Below are 21,240 nucleotides of genomic sequence, written 5' to 3'. Positions count from 1 at the left end.
TGCACCACTGTGAAGAGCTATATTATGGAGACTGATGGGTTTAATCCTTTCCCAACTGGGCATTTTTGTTTCTTCTCTTTTCCGTCCCTTCTTTCAAGAGCCATAACTTTCTTTTTTTTCCATCAACAGACCTGTATGAAGGCTTATTCTCTTCTTGGCAAGATGTAATTTTTATTGATACCATTTTGAGCTACATGCCATATTTTGATCACTTCTTAATTGCATTTTTTGGTATAGTTGCGTCAACAAAAAAAGCCGTTTTTTACAGCATTTACCGACTTGGGTTAAAAATCTAATATTTTGAAACCTCACCCTCTTACATGCTGCAATATCACATATGTTTAGTCAAAAAAAGTTTATTTTTAACGTGTTCTCGTCACATTCAGTTTCATCATACGTTGGCTCAGAAACTTAGATGATGGCTGTGCAATTCAGCTGTCCTCTGCCTCAAACAGCGTTGGTTAGAGCTGAGATACTCTGACAGCGGCATTTACAGCATTACGGCAGAGTTGGTGGGGTGCTGTTCTAAGCACCTATAAGCCCCCCTTTCTTTTTGTGACATGATCATGGGGCTCTGATGGGTTGCCATGACCAACATGGGTTTCCTGAAGACCCACATGCTTGTCATGCTGCTTTTTAAGACCAGTGTGTAGCTGAGTTTCATAGAACACTATATAAGCAAATTGCCTCTTCAGAGAAAAAATGGACTTGAACTCTATAGTGCCACCTATTGGAAGCAGCAATCCTACAAGTCACAATCAACCCTTTAACGAGTTGTGCAATATGACTTAGGATAAAAGCCAAATCAGAATCTCAATATGCAGACACTGTTTTTCGGGTTGTTGGCACTTGTGCAAAGTATGAGAACTGATTTGGCTAGGTGAGATTTGTCACTCTCCACAAGGAGAAATGTTAACCCTTAGACCTCAGTCCAGAGCCACTCATCTAGCCAAATCAGTTCTCATACTTTGCACTGATGAGGGCCAACAGCCCAAAACACTGTGTCTGCAAATTGAGATTCTGATTTGGCTGTTATCCGAAGTCATATTGCAAGACTCGTTAAAGGGTTGATTGTGACTTGTAGATGGTGCTATAGAGTTTAAGTCCTGTTTTTCTCTGAAGAGGCAATTTGCATATTAAATTTCCCAGAGGAGCATTGCACGGCGAATAAGCCTTCTTACCTTGACATGCCGGAGGCCGGTATGTCACTCTCCACAAGAAGGAACGTTACCCCTTAGACCATAGAAGACTAGAATTTTTATGATATACTGCAATGTTATGGTATTACCAGAGGTATATCTAGGTTTTCTGGCAGCTGGGGCAAGAATTCAGTTTGGCGCGCCCCCCCCCCATCCCTCCCCCACCATCACTCAAAGCACATTAGCGATTTACACTCTTACAGTCACATGCTGGCTAGCTGCTCTTCCTAATTCTCTCAATGTTTAATGAAAAACTGAGAGAAGCAGAAAGAGAAGCTTGTTGTCATGTGACCTTGTGAAAATCGCCTATGAGTGAAGTGGCCATGTGATGACTGCTGGAACAGGCAAGTAGAGCTGAATCCTGATAGTGAGTATATTACATGCTGTTAGGATTGGCTACAGGGCTTTATTTTATAGTTAAAGGGCTTGTCCAGGTTTGAGATGAAAGTCTGCCGTCACTCTGTGACGGCAGGCTTCTGAATTCTCACAGCCAATGCACTGCACACTTTTAGGATTCTCCCTTGCATAAGTATGCTATTTGTATACTTCTGGCCACATTACGACTAGACTTGTCCGGTCTCACTCAATTCATTGAGTGAGACCACGCATGTCTATTCAGCACATGACCGCAAGTATGCAGATCATCAGCATGAGAGAACCCTGACAGCGTGTAGTGCGAACTGTGAGAATTCAGAAGTCTGCAGTCACATAGAATGACTGCAGACTCATCATAAACCTGGACTACCCCTTTAATGGTCTTAACATAAATACAAATATGAGAATTAGTATCACAAAAAACATTTACATCTAGGTACCTTTTTAGATGAACAACTCCAGAGGCGACGTCTTTCTTTTCATCTTCATCTTGTCCAGACTCCATGATGACTTTTCTCATCCACAGCTCGTCTCTGCAGACTTCCATCTTCTCCGGTCTTCTGCAGCACATCCCGACACGATGCCCTTAAAGATAGCAGTGTCATTATAGTGCTTCTGAATACAAGTATCTGCCCTACGCTGAGCCCCTGAATAAATAATTGCCTCTCATTATATTCCCTCCACAAAATATGATGCCACATTGTCCCTTTTATGGAACAGGCCCTCCACACTGCCCCTCCTTTCCATACTGGGCCCCTTTTCACACTGTCCTCTCACACTGTGTCCCCCTTATAGGGCCCAGTCTCTATTCTATGCCCCCTCATCACACTACCCCTCCTTAGTATGCTGTCTCCTCCTGGCTATGCCCTTACACTTTCCCCCCATGCTACCCCCTCACACAACTCAGTCTTTATTCTGTGCCCACTCACACTTTTCTCCCCCATACTGTCTCCTCACAAATTCCCCCTACTCCCCATACTATGTGTGCTCCCATCCCCCCACTCATTCCTCATACATTTCCCCCCTTCACTCCCCATACTGCGTTCACACCCATACTCCCCATTCTGTGTGTGCACCAATCCCCTCATTGATCATACTGTCTGCACCCATCTCTCCCAATCACCATATTGTGAATGCACCCATCCCCCCATACTATTTCCTCATATATGCCCCCTATCTCCCCATGTTCTCATATTGTGGTTTCAAATCTCTCCTGCTCTCCATATTGTCTAAACCTGTCCCTCCCTTGCTCCCCAAAATTGTGTTCCGAAATCTTTCTCCCCATTACACTAAATCTTCCCCACCCCTCTCCCCCACGCTAAATATTGCCCTTCCACAGCATAAATATTGCTTCCCACAGCATAAATATTGCCCCCCGCAGCATAAATATTGCCCCCTACAGCATAAATATTGCCCCCCACAGCATAAATATTGCTTCCCCCACAGCATAAATATTGCTTCCCCCACAGCATAAATATTGCTTCCCCCACAGCATAAATATTGCTTCCCCCACAGCATAAATATTGCTTCCCCCACAGCATAAATATTGCTTCCCCCACAGCATAAATATTGCTTCCCCCACAGCATAAATATTGCTTCCCCCACAGCATAAATATTGCTTCCCCCACAGCATAAATATTCCTTCCCCCACAGCATAAATATTCCTTCCCCCACAGCATAAATATTCCTTCCCCCACAGCATAAATATTGCTTCCCCCACAGCATAAATATTGCTTCCCCCACAGCATAAATATTGCTTCCCCCACAGCATAAATATTGCTTCCCCCACAGCATAAATATTGCTTCCCCCACAGCATAAATATTGCTTCCCCCACAGCATAAATATTGCTTCCCCCACAGCATAAATATTGCTTCCCCCACAGCATAAATATTGCTTCCCCCACAGCATAAATATTGCTTCCCCCACAGCATAAATATTGCTTCCCCCACAGCATAAATATTGCTTCCCCCACAGCATAAATATTGCTTCCCCCACAGCATAAATATTGCTTCCCCCACAGCATAAATATTGCTTCCCCCACAGCATAAATATTGCTTCCCCCACAGCATAAATATTGCTTCCCCCACAGCATAAATATTGCTTCCCCCACAGCATAAATATTGCTTCCCCCACAGCATAAATATTGCCCCCCCACAGCATAAATATTTCTTCCCCCCACAGCATAAATATTTCTTCCCCCCCCACAGCATAAATATTTCTTCCCCCCCACAGCATAAATATTGCCCCCCCCACAGCATAAGTATTGCCCCCCACAGCATAATTATTCCTTCCCTCAGAGAGTCAATATTGCCCCCCCACAGCATAAATATTGCCCCCACAGCATAAATATTGCCCCCTCTCTTTTCATTGTCTTCAGCTCCAGTGTGGAGCACTTACCACCATCTGTGTGCAGCCGCGCTGACCAGTGATGTCAGCAGCATGATCACATGACCTGATCGCGCTGCTAACATTGCTCCGGCAGTCAGAGTCAGAGATCTGAAAGACGCAAGCACAATTGATCACTGGGAACCGGCACGTTCTGTGAGTTGGGTTGCAGCTTGACAGCCGAGTCAGAGAATGAAGGCCCCCTCTCTCAGTAGGCCATTATGAGGAGGGTCTCATGATAATACGGACCCTTATATTCATTATGGTTGTACAATCACTCTTTTTCCTTGAGTTAAGAAAGGGTTAATTGCTTTATACATGTCAGCTGTGGAATCCAGATTATTCTTGTTTGAACTGGAAAATTATTGTTTTATTTTTTTATTGTTAGAATTTTGGTTATTAATCTATTTATTTAATAAAGTTACCCAAAATAAACTTCACGGCCATTATTTATCCACACCTGTGTTGTAATTTTGTTAATACAAAACCCTTTTATTTATTTATTTATTTTTTTATTATGGCCAAATCCCGGTCCGGGGGGGCGTCAGAACGCAGCCGTCGGGGGAGACTCTTCAGATCGCTGCATTAGGTGGGCCGACTGCGACCCCCCCCCCCTGCCGACTGCTCCCGGGGCATATGCCCCAGCTGCCCCCCCCGTCCCCCCTTAGATATGCTTCTGATATTACAGTACATAGTTTGAGCATTCGGATGACCATAGCTTCAAGTCCCCTCAGGGACTTACAAAACACAGTAAAACGTAAGAAAAAAGTTAAAAAATCAAAAATATATATATTAAAAGTTTGAAACCCCATTTTTTTTAGTGAACAGATTGTAGAATGCTAGGGTATACAGTAGAAAAAACAGCTAACAGAGAAGTAGCCCTATATACAATCCAATAAGACATTTTTATAAAATTATTTATTATTATTATAATTAAAAACCTCAAACCCTCATAGACATAAGTGATAAGATAAAAAAATATATAAATAAGGTGTCGGTCACACAAGATCCCACTATTTTAAGGATATTCCCAGAGAAGAGCAACAACAAATTAATTCCAAAAGTGGGACAAGGGCAAAAAACTTGGCATAAAAGCATGAAAAACTGTCAGTCTATTTAACAGACCAGAATATATTGAATCAAAAATAGAACAACCTATGCCGTCCCTAGTAGGTCCCTAATTGATAAATAGCTATCTTGCCCTGGAGGTGGGCACCCTAAAAATCTATACAGTGCCCCCACTCAGCGAAGGCTAACCCTGACCATCCCTGACAAGTTCACTAATTAAAACAAATATAAGGAACTTATGCACGAGTGGTTAATACTCCTCTGTAGTCCACGGCCCCTCTATCAGTATTTGGTCAGTATTTGAAAGTGGGTGATAAATACAGACGTGGTGACGAGTTTCTATAATACTTCTCCTCTGATTGCTTCTCACCTGCTTTTGGCTTACGAATACTGAGGTAAAATACTGACCAAATACTGATAGTGAGACCGTAGCCTTATAGTAGATCTGCTGACACAATCATCAGGTTTCAACAGGTTTTAACCACCTTATTTCTCAGTAAAAATGGAGTAAACAAAAATATTTTTTTTGCATTGACCTGGAAAATCATATTGCCAGGTCATTTTTACTGGTTAATGAATGCCAAAAAATAACAACAGCCAAAAAACAATTGCCGAATTGTGTTTTTTTTTTCAGCATTTTAACTGGAATTTTTTCCACTACACTAAAAGGTAAAATCAAAGGTGTAATTGAAAACTACAATTCATCCAACAAAAACCAAGACCTCAGATGTGTATGTGGACAGAAAAGTAAAAAAAAAGTTGTAGCTCCTGGAAGAAGAGGCGGATAACAGAAACTGCGCAAACAAAAAATAGGCAGATCCTCAATTTCTTTTTTTATACATACATTTTTAAAAGTTTTTTTTCATTAATTTAAGGGGTTTAATATCTGTGGTCAGAGCTTCGCTTTGCTTGCTTCTATTAGATGCAGTTACTGGCTGTGTAATACAGCCATCATCTACCGGGTGTGATGCAGGTTCAACTCCCGATCGCGCGTTATTCATTAGGACATGACGTACCAGTACATCATATGACAGGAAATGGTAAATTGCGTTTTAATGTGGTTGGGCAAGTAGTGCAGTGACTGGCAAAGGGTGGAAGCTTTGCTGTAGCTGCGACACAGATGAGCCACACAGCTACAGTCAGGATAGTTTAGTACTGAAAATGTTGGTGAGTTACAATAATGAACATAAGAATGAATCTGGTCATCAATAGGAATTTTTCCAGTTTCCACAGCAAGTAATTGTTTTTTGGTGCAGGACTTATATATTGAATAGCAAGACAATGAACATTTTTAAGTTTGAACTGTAAAAGTGGACAGTTATGTTTCATGCAACATATTTAATGGCAACTTGTGGTACCATTGAAAATTAGATCCACTTTTAATAACTTAACCCCTTCACGACCTTGGGATTTTCCATTTTTGCCTTTTTGTCTTTGCTCCTATTCTTCCCAGAGCCACTCAGGATTACCATTGCATTTTAAAATGCAGCATGTCCTTTCTATTCAGCATTTCCGCAGCGTTTCCCACCCATTGAGTTTAAATGAAGCGCAGCAAATCTGCAGATATAATATTTATTCCTGCGGATTTGCTGCGGTTCAATTAAAGTCAATGGGCCACGGAAACGCTGCAAAAACGCTGCGAATGGTACCCAGGTTGGCTGGGAAGGACTACTACTGCCCTCATTCGACCGCCGCTCCTGCTGATAAAAACGAGAGCGGCGCGGCTGAGGAAAGTAGCAGTCTCCTCAACCGAGCCGGTACTGTGCGCTGTGGTTAAAAAAAAAAAAAAAAAGACTATGCTCACCTGTTCAGTGTCCTCCTGGTCCTGCTCACTCCCAGCAGTATTCGTCGCTGCGCTGCCAGAGAGAGCTCACATTACCTCATTTTACGGCATCGGTGCTGCGTGGGAACATTCCTGAGAATGTTCCCACGTATCACTGATACAGTGTGAGCTCACAGGGGCTGTTCAGCTGATCTTCAAGTGACCTCCTGCAGCAGCAATGTACACTGACAGGAGTGATTTTACACTCCTGTCAGTGTACATTTCTGTCTTCTACAGCAGTGACGTCAGTGATTGCTGATGTCACTGCTGTAGAAGTGACCTGGATCGCCGAGGGACAATCCAAAGGACTACGTCGTGGTGGCGGACAGGTGAGGAATATGGTTGTTATTTATTTTTATTTTTTTTCAGGAGACAAGGGATTCGGGGACTAAGCATATAATTAAAAAAAATTATTAAAACCGTGTGTATTTTTATTTAATTAAAATACTTTATTCTGGGCATGTCTTTTATTGGAAAAGCGTCGTAAACTTTACTACGCGGTTAGTAACGAGGGCGTCTTATAGACGCCGTCCATTACCAACCTGGGCTTCACTTCAGCCGCCAATGCAAGGCTGATTTGAATCCCAACGCCAAAAAAAGCTCTCCTCAAGCGACATTAGTCGCACACACAAGCACATTTTTCTGGGAGTTCCATATCTAAAGCATTAAATTCTGATGAAGGTCTGTATCAGGACCGAAAATGTTTCATGCTATATGAATTCAAATAAAAGGAACTTATTTTCAAAGAGTGCCAAGTTTTTCTGCTGTATGTGAACCCCAACGCCATTACCCCACTCGCCACCACTACTGGGCAGTGGGAAGAGCGGAGGCTAAATGCCAGATTTGGCACATCTTATGGAACTGCCATTTCTGGGACTGCCGAGTGGTGATATTATTAGCCGCGGAGGGGGCTAGTATCCATGGCCCCTTCCCTGGCTATTAATATCAGCCCGCAACTGTCTGTTTAGCCTTTTCTGATTAGATTTTATAGTCTGACCCTACGTCAATTTTTTTTTTAAGGTTCCCCTGTAATCTAGCCAGTAAAGGCTAAGCAAACAGCTGTGGGCTGATATTAATAGCCAGGGAACATATTTGGCTAATGGCCCTTCCCTGGCTACTAATATCAGCTCCCAGCGGTCGGCTTTCCCTCTGCTGGTTATAAAAATGACGCGGGAGCCCACACCATTTTTTTTTTAGTTTTATGCACTGTGCCCACGAGCCGGATGTAGCAGCGCTTTGGACGCATATTTTTGCTGCGTCCAAAACGTTGTATTCTATGGAACGCAGGTAAATCCACATGTGTTCACTGAACCATGCGGATTTATGTCATTCAATACTTTCTAGTGGTCAAATTTCTGTTGCGGAAACTAGCAACGCCACAATAAAATTTGACATGCTGCGGTCCTGAAAGACGCGCCGCATATCAGTGTCCACGGGTAATTCGCAGCCTCTGATGCATGCAATAGTGGATATGGGATTTTTAGAGATCCCATCCACTATGCTGTAAAATCTGGACGCTGCAGGTTTGACGCTGTATAAACACGCAGCGTCAAACCTGCAGCGGCTCCTGATCATGGCTACGTACCCAAACTCACCCGCAGCATGTCAATTTCTGTAGCGGACACGCTGGTCTCCGCTGTAGATTTTGAATGATTGAAGTTTCATTATATGCGATGGATTCACATGTACCGACAACAAAAGTGCGGCATTAGAACACAAAAATACGCTGCGTCCAAAGCGCTGCTTATTGCTGTTCGTGGGGACATTGTGGCTAACTAAACAACTGTGAGCTGTTAATAATAGCCAGGGACCATGTTTGCTAATGGCACCTTCCTAGGCAAAAAATAGCAGCTCACAGCTGCCCCAGAAATTACATGCATGGGAATGCTAATGAAGATTGGGTATATGGGATTAGTTGACACCTAGCTCTCTTGTTTGGTGATGACAAAGTGTCAATCAGACCCTTTCATTACCAAACCTAATTAAAGTAAAGAGTTAAATAAGCACACAGACACAGAGCAAACACTTAATTTGAAATACAACAGACACATTCTTAAATTAAACAATATACTCACCTCAGTTCTGACGATAATCCAAGAGTTAAAATAATGTTCCACATTCCTTTTCAAGTAACTTCATTTAGCTCCAAGCATTCATTGATGTACAAAAACGCATTAAAAATCAATTCAAAAGACGATTCACAAAACGCATCAAAATCGCGGAAAACCGCACGTTTTTTCCGCAGCGTTTTTTCTGCCAAGGAGATGCAGAAATGCTGCAGAAATTTCTGCTTCAAATCCTGATCATGCGCACATACCCTTATTCCCCAGGTAATTACTAGTTTGCAGATATCAAACATGTATAGGTTCTCTTTTGTTTAAGTGATGAAAAAAAAAATCCAAAGTTTTTAAAAATCAATAATAAAAATAAGGTGCCTTTTTCTGATACCAATAGCGTATCCATTTTTCGGGATCCTGGGGCTGGGTGAGGGCTTTTTTTTGCACGGCAAGCGTTTTTATTGATACCATTTGGGGTAGGTAAAATATTTTGATTTCTTCTTATTGAATTTTATTGCAATGTTGCGTAGACTCCTAAAAAACGTAATTCTGGTGTTTTGATTTCTTTTCTCGTTACGTCGTTTACCGATCGTATTAATTGTTTTTTATATTTTGATAGATCGGGCATTTCTGAACTTACTGATACCAAATGTGTGTTTATTCTTTTTTTTTTATTTTGAGTGGGGCAAAGATGGGGTTATTTGAACTTTTTATATATTTTTTTTTTATATTTTTAAAATCATTTTTTCTACTTGTTACTTGCATTAATAGTTCCATCTGATCACTTGTGCTACACATAGCAGGCCTGCTACAGTGGTGTGAAGAAGTGTTTGACTCCTCCTGATTTCTTATTATTATGCATGGTTTGTCACACTTAAATGTTTCAGATCACAAAACAAATTTAAATATTAGACAAGGATAACACAAGTGAACACAAAATGCAGTTTTTAAATGAAGGTCTTTATTATTAAGGGAAAAAGAAATCCAAACCTACAGGGCACTGTGTGAAAACATTATTGCCCCTAAACCTAATAACTGGTTGAGCCACCCTTAGCAGCAACAACTGCAATCAAGCGAGAACTGGCAAGTCCAAAAGCTTTAGAAATGGCTTAACAACCTTTTTCAGACTGATAGATCTCAATTACTTTGTTTCTCATTTGTTCCTGAATTTCTTTGGATCACAGCATGATGTCTATCTTTTGAAGATCTTTTGGTTTACTTCACTATGTCAAGCAGGTCCTATTTAAGTGATTTCTTGATTGAGAACAGGTGTGGCAGTGATCAGGCCTGTGTGTGGCTAGGGAAATAAAACTCTGCTTCCCAAAGATGTGATAAGCCACAGTTAATTTATGTTTTAAGGGAAAAGGGGCAATCACTTTTTCACACAGGGCCCTGTAGGTATGGATTTCTTTTTCCCTTAGCAATAAAGACCTTCATTTAAAACTGCCTTTTGTGTTGACTTATGCTTCATTTTTAAATTTGTTTTGTAATCTAAAACATTTAAGTGTGACAAGCATGCAAAAGAATAAGAAATCAGGAAGGGGGCAAACACTTTTTCACACCACTGTATGTGTAACAAAAATCATCTATGATCTGCAATGACAAGCAGGGGGGTCTTCTACAGATGTGACCGGGGTGCCGATGGGCGGTGTTTGTGATGCGCTTCCTATTAGCACAAGTTAAACGCCACTGACAGAGATTGACAGCGGCATTTAACATGTTAACAGCTGTGGGTGCATCTTGATTCCACCCGCAACTGCTAGGGGCTCATGACAGCTGATCAAATCAGCTGTCATGTGCCGTAAGCCTGCATCAAATGCCGGGACGTGACAAATGACGTACCTATATGTCATATGTTGTGAAGGGGTTAAAGAAAGTTAACCTTTACAACTGTAGTGTTCATTTGGTGATGGAGCTAACTTAAGAACATTTTTATTAAAATTGGTCATTGATTTGAAAATCTTGTCTGATTTGCCAAGTTGTTCTCAAGTCTTCTTTTCTTGTTCATCTCTTCTAAATCCCCTAGTCTCCTATCAAATATTCTGTTGATAGCAGCGCCTCAGGCATACATGCATATTAAGGAGATGTTTCTTGTGCTAGCATGAACTGCCCATTTGTTTACTATATTGAGCAGCATTTTTTTTTGCCTTGATCAGATAGAGAAATTTATTGTGCTATTGGTGGTTGCTGTTGTTGCATGGTTCACCACTCTGTGGAAACAATAATGCACATATGCTTAAATATGTAGTAATCTTCTTCTTTTGCATTGGAGATATATGTTGTTGTATTTACTGTGATCCACTGAAGGTAAAACTTTTGACTCCATGTTCTAAAGTGTGGCACTTGTGGTTTATGAAATATATCGCCTATAAAAATCTGCAGTTAAGCTTCTTTTCCTACCCTGAAAATTAGTTATAGATAAATTACACACATATAATAGAAATGAGCCAATTTATTTGAGTAGAATTGAACACTTATCCAATTTTACAAAAGTTCTACATATTTTCCAAAAAAGTTTTTTCAATTTGCTCCTCGTGGGAAAAAAAAGAATCCTCGCCTTTGTTGTCGTTGCTGCAGCTTGTGGTCCACTCCTTAGCACCTCTTCTTTTCACCTTCTTCGTCCTGTACATCATCTTCAGCCTACTTTACTCTTGGACACATTTTCCAGCTGACTTAGGCCTTTGAGTCCTTACATGCCATAACCTCATGATAAGCATTCTTTGAGGCACTGAGTAGGCCTTGGATGATGTACCTTGTGACACAAAGAGCCCTGTGAAAGGCACTGCGCTCACGGCTGTCAGAGGTTTAGTCAACCATTGGCTGCAGGGAAAAGTAAAAAGAAGAGGCCTGTAGAACCAGACAGCAGGCTGCAGGGTCGGAGAGACAGTTGAGGGGGTAAGGTGTGTGTTAATTCCCTCTTTGCTTTTTTTTTTTAATAGCCTATGTTTATTATAACTTTGACGCAAATCACATTTTCTGAACTCAATTTCTGCTGATTAGATCATCTCTATTAAACCCTAGAACGCATACCTGGGGCCTCGCAGGCCCGCCCTGTTAATTGTTTTCTATTTTCTGCAAGATTACTTTAGTTAGAATTTTGAAACTCAGGTATTCCTCAGGTATATAGTTTTGTCATTTTTGTTTGAGTTATTCCATGTTATTTGCACACGGGCCTAAAAGGCCCCAGGTATGTGAAAAAGTAGATTTTTATGGTCATGCGTTCTAGGGTTAATAAGCTTGTTTAGATTTTTGATAAAATATCTAAAACCTACTATGAAGAGCTTTTATACATTTTTATGTAGAAAATAACATGATCTTAACCCCTTTATCCCCAAGGCTGTTTGCATCTTTATGACCAGGCCAAATTTTACAATTCTTCATAAGGTAATAACTCTGGAGCCCTTCAATTGATCACACTGATCCGGAGAATATTTTTTTGTGACATATTGTACTTCAGAATAGTGGTGAAATGTATTCAATATGACTTAAGTTTTTGTGAAAAAAAACGGAAATTTATGCAAGAAGTTTTAAACTTTGAATTCTTTTGACTTTAAATAAGGGAGTTGTGTCACACAAAATAGTTAATAAATAACATTTCCCAAATGTCTACTTTACATCAGCACAATTTTGCAAACAAGTTTTTTTGTTAGGATTAAAAGTTGACCAGCGATTTCTCGGTTTTCCAACAAAACTTACAAAAACCATTTTGTATAGGGGCCACATCACATTTGAATTGACTTTGAGGAGCTTTTATGACAGAAAATACCCAAAAGTGACATTATTCTAAAAACTGCACCCCTCAAGGTGCTAAAAACCACATTCAAGAAGTTTATTAACCCTTCAGGTGCTTCACAGGAATTTTTGGAATGTGTAAAAAAAAAAAACATTTTAAGTTAACTTTTTTTCACAAAAATGTTAGTTTAGACCCAATTTTTTTTATTTTTGCAGGGGTAACAGGAAAAATGGACCCACAATGTGCAATTTCTCCTGAGTACCCCGATACCCCGAACGTGGGGTGGGGGTAAACTATTGTTTGTGTGCACAGCAGGGCTCGGAAGGGAAGGGGCGCCATTTGACTTATTGACGGCAAAATTTTCTGGAACAATTAGTGGACACCAGGTCGCGTTTGTAGAGTCCCTGATGTTTCTAAACAGTGGAAACCACCCATAAGTGACACCATTTTGGAAACTAGACCCCTCAAGGAATGTATCTAGATGTGTGGTGAGCACCTTGAACCCCCAGTTGCTTCACAGAAGTTTATAACATTGAGCTGTGAAAATAAAAAATCACATTATGTCCACCAAATTTTTTATTTTAGCCCCAATTTTTTTATTTTCACAAGGTTAACAGGAGAAATTGCACAATACAATTTGTTGTTCAATTTTTCCTGAGTATGCAGATGCCCCTTATGTGGGGTAAAACTACTGTTTGGGCGCACAGCCGGGCTCAGAAAGGAAGAAGTGATGTGTTGGAACGCAGACTTTGATGGAATGGTCTTCTGGTGTCATGTCGCATTTGGAGAGCCCCTGATTTGCCTAAACAGTGGAAACTCCCAAAAAGTGACCCAATTTTGTAAACGAGACCTTGAACCCCATGGTGCTACACAGAATTTTACAACTTTAATCATTGAAAATGAAAAATATATATTATTCCCACAAAAATGATCTTTTAGCCCCAAATTTTTTTCATTTTCACAAGGATAGCTTGAGAAAATAAATCCCAAAATTTGTTGTGCAATTTCTCCTGAGTAAACAGATTGCCCATATGTGAACGAAAACTACTGTGGAGGCACAGTGCAAGGCTTTGAAGGGAAGAAGCGCTATATTGAAGTTAAGATTTTGCTGTAATTGTTTGAGGAAGCCATTGGCAGAGCCCCTGAGGCGCAACAACAACAAAAAAAAACATATGTGACCTCATTTCACAAACTACACCCCGAATGAATTCATCTAGGGGTGCAGTGATCATATTGACACTACATGTGCCTCTGAATTTTATACCATTGGGCTGTGAAGAAAGAAAGAATGAATTAGATTTTTACCGCTAAAATGTTGTTTTAGCACCAAGTTTTTAATTTTTCTAAGGGCTTATAAGAGAAATGTTTACAACCAGCTGAGGTCCATTTTTTTCTGAGTGCGACAATACCCTACATGTAATCGGAAAATACTTTTCAGGCACAGTGCAGAGCTCAGAAGAGAAGGAGCGCCATATTATAGTGCAGGTTTTACTGTTATGGTTTGCGAGTGCTACCCCATTTTATAAACTACACCTCTCAACGAATTCATATAGGGTGCAGTGATCATATTGACACTGTGGGTGTGTCACTGATTTTTATACCATTGGGCAGTGAAGAAAAAATAGTTACATTTTTACCACCAAAATGTTTTTTTAGCCCCAGATTTTTCATTTTCACACAGGGAAGTGGGTAAAAAAGGCATCAAAATTTGTCCCCACAATTTCTGCTGAACGTGGCAATACCTCATATGTGGCTGTAGAGTACTGCTTACCCACAAGGCGAGACTTGGAGGGATGGAGCACTATTTGCTTCCTGGAGCTCAGATTTTGCTAATATAGTTTACAGGCTTCATATACAGAGCCCCTAAGTGCTAGAAGAGCAGAATACTCTCCTCAAATGACCATATTTTGGAAATTATACCCCTTTGGGAATTTATCTACAGGTGTAGTGATGATTTTGACTCCATGGGTTTTTTCCAGAAACAAGCAGCAGTGGATGTTGATGAGTGAAAATTGCAAACTGCTGCTGTAGTGACCAGTATGTTGTAGTGCACAGCTTGTGCTTGTGGAGACACGCACCTGTAAATTAGGCGGGCTCTCGTCACTACAGAAATGTCTATGACTTTGTACTACCAGTAACGTGGAAGCCCCTATATTTCCACTAACAGATGACGGACCTGAGTGGGGGCTTTTTTTTGGGATTGAGTTGAAGTTTATGTTGGGAATATTTTTTATATAACATTTGGGATCACATTTATCCTGCGCTCTATGTTGAGCACTTATATCGGGTTTCCATCTAAATCTCTGAATGATGTGATTCAGATGAAATCCCCGAGGGATCCATTCACTATAATGAGGCCGTACAGTTACTCTGGACTCTGTCATTCTTTTCAGAAGTGCCCTAAACTGTGGCGGACCGCTCTTTTATATGCACGCCTAAAAAGACAGACCCTGCCGGATCATAAGCCAGACAGCATCCACAGTGCCTCCATGTGCCTCATTATAGGGAATCTTCCGCCGGGGGTTCTGTCTGAATCAAGAATTTCAGAGATTTACACGGAAAACCCTCTAAGCGCAGAGCACAGTATAAATGTGCGCCAAGTCCTACTGAATGAACAAATCAACAGTAGATCAAGGATTGGTTTTATTTTTTACGCCTTTCCTCGTGCGGTATGAGTGATTAGACAACTTTATTCTTTGGGTCGGTGTGATTATAGCGATACCAGATTTATATCAGATTTTTATGTTTGGCTGCTGTCAAACACTAAAAGACGCTTTTTTTTTGCAAAAAGTATATTTTTGCATCGCCATATTTTGAGAGCTATAATTTTTCCATATTTCGGCCGACAGAGTCATGTGAAGTCGTGTTTTTTGCGGGACGAGTTGATGATTTTATTGGTATCATTTTTGGGCACATAACATAGTTTGATCACTTTCTATTCCGATTTTTGGCAGAATGAACAAAACCTAGCAATTCAGGAATTTGTTTTTGGGGCTTTTGTTATGCCGTTCCGCGCGTGTTAAACATTGATGAGGTGGCTTTATTCTTCCGATCAGCAATACCACGTTTATATTGTTTTTTTTGTTTTGCTGCGTTTACACAATAAAAACTGTTTATAGAAAAAATAATTATTTTTTCACCGCTATATTCTGAGAGCTATAACTTTATTTTTACGCTGATGGAGCTGTATGGCGGCTTGTTTTTTAGCGAGACAAGATGACGTTTTCAGCGATACCATTTTTATTTACATTTGTCTTTTTGATTGAGTTTTATTCCACTTTTTGTTTAGCGGTATGATGAAAAAGCATTGTTTTTCGGCCCGTTTTTTTTTTTTTTTTTTCCCTACGGTGTGTATCGAAGGGGTTAACTAGTGTGACAGTTTTATGGGCCAGGTGGTTCTGGACACAGCGATACCAAACGTACAATTTTTTTTACTTAGTCCCACCATAGGTCTTTCACTTTCTGCAGTCTGATCGCTGTTATAATGCATAGCAATGCCTTAGAACTGTCAGTTCTGAACTGACACAAGTTAGTTAAATCATACACTGCGTATGATCTAACTAATTTGCTTGTGACTGGTGACCCGGTTGTTGTCATGACGATTTCACGCGGGGGCCCCGATCCAAGAGAAGACGGGCTTCTCTCCCTCTGCCTGCTAGCCTAATGCTATGATTGCTAGCGATCACATCATTTAGGGGGCTAAAGTGTCAGGAGCGGTGTAGGCACCACTCCTGGCACTGAGTGCCAAGTGTCAGCTGTCAGAATCAGCTGACACCCAATGGCAATCGTGCGCGCACAGCTTGCGTGCGCGCACAGCTTGTGTGCACTCAAAATCGCCTGGAAGTACTCAGTACGTCCAAGGTCCTTGCCACACAAGACGTACTGAGTACTTCCAAGATGGTGGAAGAGTTAATGTTATTTTTTTCATGATAAAATAGCCTTATCTTAGTGTATGTGGGTGTTGTTAATTCTGCAAATTGTATGCAAGAAACATACCAAAATTCATATTACTTTTGGAGGTTTTATAGGGGTATATGTTGTTTTAAATTCGTAATAAAAGATGATGGTTAATGTGCTTGCTTATTTTTTTTTATTTATTTTTTTACATTTACAGGTAGCCAGATGCCTCCACAACCTCCGAGTAGTCAAATAGAGTCTACTTCACATCCTGCCTTGAGCCAGTCACCAATGCCACAAGACAGAGGTGAGTAATACAAAATAGTTTTCAGAGATATTTATACTACAAGACTATTTCTGGACGTTATATGTCTTGTATCCTGTATCTTAACCAGTTATCCTCTTTGTGCGCTCTACACGCTCTCTTCATTTGCAGTTGATTCTGAGCTTGTGGGAAGACACTGCTATTATGATTTCCATATGCAACACAGTCCACAGAGAGGGATTCCTGCTATTCATCCCTTAGTTAGCACCAGGACTGTGGAGTCGGTAAGCCAAACCTACGACTCCTCAATTTCCCCGACTCTAACTCCGACTTCGATTCCACAGCACGGCCTCACTACTGAGCATGTACATAAAGTGCAGCACAGACTCATCTCAACTAAAAGCCGAGATCCTTAGATCAGGAATAGGACAGACATTTATAGGACATTTCATAACTTTACCAAATTCTTATTTAAAAACTTACAACACATCCTGTATTCTACTACTGCACCCAATTTATTATATATTTTAGGAGTCGGTCCATTTTATACTGACTCCACCAAAATGGACACCAACTCCATGACTCCGACTTCGCAGCCCTGGTTAGTACACAAAGAGAAGCATTAGCATCATGGAAGAAATGCACTCCTGAGCTGTGTAGATGTTAATCCAGCTCCTTTGGGGTAAAGTAAAGGCTTGTTAGAAAGCTCAGCAAGATCTTTCTAGGTCTCCTTTTGATTGTTTACTCACTCTGCTCCTCACTCATCCTCCTCCCCTCTCAATTGAGGTTACTAGGTGTAACTTGATTCTTCACTGTGCTTAAGGCCTGCCTTGTCTTGAGCAATACAGATTTCAGCCTATTTTGTGTTCTTTTTATAGAGTGGATTATGAATTGAGGAAGTAGGTGGGGTGGGAAGAAGTGGCTCATAAGTGGAGAAGAAAACAGAATTTTCTGCTAAGATATATTGCAAAGTTTGTTATAATAACCTGTACTATTAATGTAAAGCTTGTTTAAATCACAGTTCCCATTTAAATATAATTATTGAGAATATGAGCTTATATTTTAGAAAACTGCATTACCTTTATTTTTGAATTTACTTACATGAGATTGTTAAAACTTCATTTCACAGTGGTTTACAAACTGTCTATAATTTTAGTAACTGGTTAAAGAGGCAACAGTGTAAACTTTATTTTTGTTTGCTGTCTGGCTATCCACACATAGCATAAGCATTACTTTGGAGGGAAGGCCACCATTAACCCTTTCAAGACATGCGCTTTACATGTATGGCACAAGGCGTGTCTCCCCCTTTGATGCGGGCTCCGGCCCACACCTTTCCGGGGACATGACGCCGGTGGAATCGCGATGTGTAAATGCCACTGTCAATTTCCGGCAGCGACACATAACATGGCCGCGTTGGATGCACGTCACTGATCCCGCCCATCAGCACCCGTGTCACATGACCGCGGGTCGCCGATGTGTTGGCATGACAACCCCGGGTCTACAGGAGACCCCTGCTGTTGTCATTGCCAGGATGCTATGAGCGCCGCCCAGCGGTCAGCATTTTTGTTACACATAGAAGGGCTGAAGCCCTGCCATGTGTAACACAGGTGATCGGATGATCGCAGCTTCTAGTCTCCCATGGAGACTATTGAAGCATGTGAAAAGTAAAAAAAAAATGTTTTTAAAAATATAAAAAAAAATGTATAAAAGTTCAAATCACCCCCCTTTCGCCCAATTCAAAATAAAACAAAAAAAAATCAAATATACACAGATTTGTTATCAGAGTTCAGAATCGACCAATCAATCAATATATAAAAATAATTAATCCGATCGGTAATAGCAAAACGAGAAAAAAAATCAAACTGTCAGAATTATGTTTTTTTGGTCAGTGCAACATAGCAATAAAATGCAATAATGGGTGATCAAAACATTGTATCAACCCCAAAATGGTATCAATAAAAGTTTTTATTGATACCATTTTGGGGTTGATACAGATTGGCGCAAATAATAAGCCCTCGCCCAGCCCCAGATCACAAAAAATGGAGACGCTACTGGTCTCTGGAAATAGCAATTTATGTATTTTTTTTTTTTTTTTTTTAACAAACTTTGTTTTTTTTTTTCACCACTTAAAAAAGAACCTATACATTTTTTGTCTCTCCAAACTCTTAATGACCTGGGAAATCATAATGACAGGTCAGTTTTGGCATTTAGTGAACATGATAAAAAAAAAGCTATTATGGAATTGCACTACTTTTTTCAATGATCACTCTCTGATCACTCTCTGATCACTCTCTGATCACACTCTGATCACTCTCTGAGCACACTCTGATCACTCTCTGAGCACACTCTGATCACTCTCTGAGCACACTCTGAGCACTCTCTGAGCACACTCTGAGCACTTTCTAAGCACACTCTGATCAGATGTGGAGAAGATAAGAATTTTTTTTTCTCCATTCTGTCAGTCTGTGAAAATCGCACGTCATCCGAGTACAGTTAGTTTTTTATGTTTTTTTACGGATCCATTGACCTGCATGACCGAGTGCGATCCAAATTTCGGATGCAAAAGATGCATGCCATAAATATTTCTGCGGAAACAATAACCGAACTCACACCTAAAATATTGGCGTCTGAACGAGCCCTTAGGGTATGTTTACACATGCCATTTTTGCTATTTTTTTAGTGTAAAAAAAATGCTGCATTTTACAGTATCAGCAAAGTAAACAAGATTTCTAAAATCTCCTTCAGTTTTTTTTTATTGTGTTATTTGAGCTGCTGGGTGTATTTTAAAATCTGCAGTATGTCAATTTTTTCAGTGTTTTTGCAGCGTTTTTCACCCATTCCAATGAATAGAAAAATTACTCACGTAAAGGCTTGTCAAAATAATTTTACGCAGCATTTTCCTGCCAACACTCTGGTTTTTGGTTCAGAAAAACCTGCAGCAAAAAAACACAAGTGGTGTTTTTGCTGCACTTTTTTCTGCAGCTAAAACCTTCTTTCTTGGCAGTAAAAACACTGTGTACAAAACGTAACAAATATCTGCGTTTCTTTTTCCTGCATTTTTCAACAGGATTACACGTGTAATTTGCCTACAGTACATGTTATTAAAGTTTGTAGTATTCCCCAAAAAACACTGCAAAAATATTGTGTTGCCATTCTTTTGCACTTTCTCTTTGCTTTCTATGGGTGAAAAAATGAGGTGGAAATGCAGATTTTCAAAAACGCTGCAGTTCTCAAATTCATTCAGGGAAACAATGCTGCTTTTGCATGTGATTTCTAAAATCTCAATCTTTTGCTGTACTGTAAAACACAGGTTCTTTTCTGCAGAAAAAAAATTCTGCAAAAAAAAAAGCACTGCAAAAAACCCACGTGTGAACACAGCCTAATTCTGCTGGCTAGTTTTACATTCTACCAACCATGTATAAGCTATCTCCATGTTTACGCTTGCATTTCAGTACCCTGCTGAGAACACATTTCATACTATTCAGAAAGGGATTTTCCCTTAGAGTTCTAGTCATTTATCAGTCCACTGCGCTATTGTGCCTTTCAATGAAGCTGATGTTTTTATTTAGCAGACAATTCATGCAAGGGCTTGGTTTTAAAAGGGGCTAATTTTCTGTCACATATCTGTTATTTTCATTCTTTCGTATTATGACTTTGCCAAATAGCTATATATCTGCTCAGCTCAGTCTGATCTATATAACATGCAAACAAAGGTTCCCTTTTAGTGCTGATTATCTCTTTCATGGATGGGGGTTTCCAATGCATGAAATATACCATAAACCAGTTTATACCACAGTCCCAATTTATGGCACTTTGAGACAAGGAAATAGACTCCAGGTCTGGAGACTTTATGGTGCAAATTATTACCAGTGACTGATGTCATAAGCTTTGGTCTAAAGCAGAAGAGAGAAAACTGTATCCGATTTACTGTCCATACTGGCTAGAGTTTATTTGTCCACTTTAATCCTGATGCCAGTTTCCCTGCAATGGTATGTCAGCTCTCTTACCGATTCTGTGGTTAGACTGTGAAGATACTTTTAGCATAAAGCATGGCAGGAATGTTTCCCCTTGGTCACAAGGCCCACATGATTTGTATGCTTCCCTGTTATGAATATCTGAATATTGCTTGCCGTCTCACGTCAGGCATCCATGCATAAGCCGCCTCTTTCTTAACACCACTGCACAATTTCCACTCAAACAAATCTTAAGGAAGCAAAGTTATAATCTCGGTGGAATGTGACCCAGTTTTAATAGGAAGCAACTAAGACGTTCAGTCTTGACTGCTCTGCGGTATTATAATTGGTGTTAAGTTTGCCTGTTACAGTGCAAATGTGTTTCAAACTGGATAAACCACTTGGAATGGGCAGAGAATAAAGCTATAGAGTTGTCACAAATGGCTGTGATCGGCCTGTTAAAGGAGTTTCCCATGAACAAAAGT

At 40.3% G+C, this 21,240-nt stretch overlaps 1 protein-coding gene across 11 annotated transcripts in view; it reads left to right on the top strand.

The window, feature by feature from the left end:
* ARID1B (AT-rich interaction domain 1B) overlaps nt 1-21,240 on the top strand; it is a 712,135-nt gene that overhangs the window by 448,899 nt on the left and 241,996 nt on the right. For all 11 annotated transcript variants that reach the window (XM_073672421.1, XM_073672423.1, XM_073672420.1 and 8 more), the window contains one exon: nt 16,755-16,844. In XM_073672421.1, coding sequence (XP_073528522.1) covers nt 16,755-16,844 — 90 coding nt within the window. The remainder of the gene's footprint in view (nt 1-16,754; nt 16,845-21,240) is intronic.

The sequence above is a fragment of the Phyllobates terribilis genome, unplaced genomic scaffold (genome assembly GCF_046119375.1).
Source record: "Phyllobates terribilis strain yellow unplaced genomic scaffold, ASM4611937v1 Scaffold_3__8_contigs__length_932513732, whole genome shotgun sequence".
Taxonomy (NCBI): domain Eukaryota; kingdom Metazoa; phylum Chordata; class Amphibia; order Anura; family Dendrobatidae; genus Phyllobates; species Phyllobates terribilis.
Note: the sequence above shows the minus strand (reverse complement) of the source record. Positions and strands in the feature narration are given on the sequence as shown.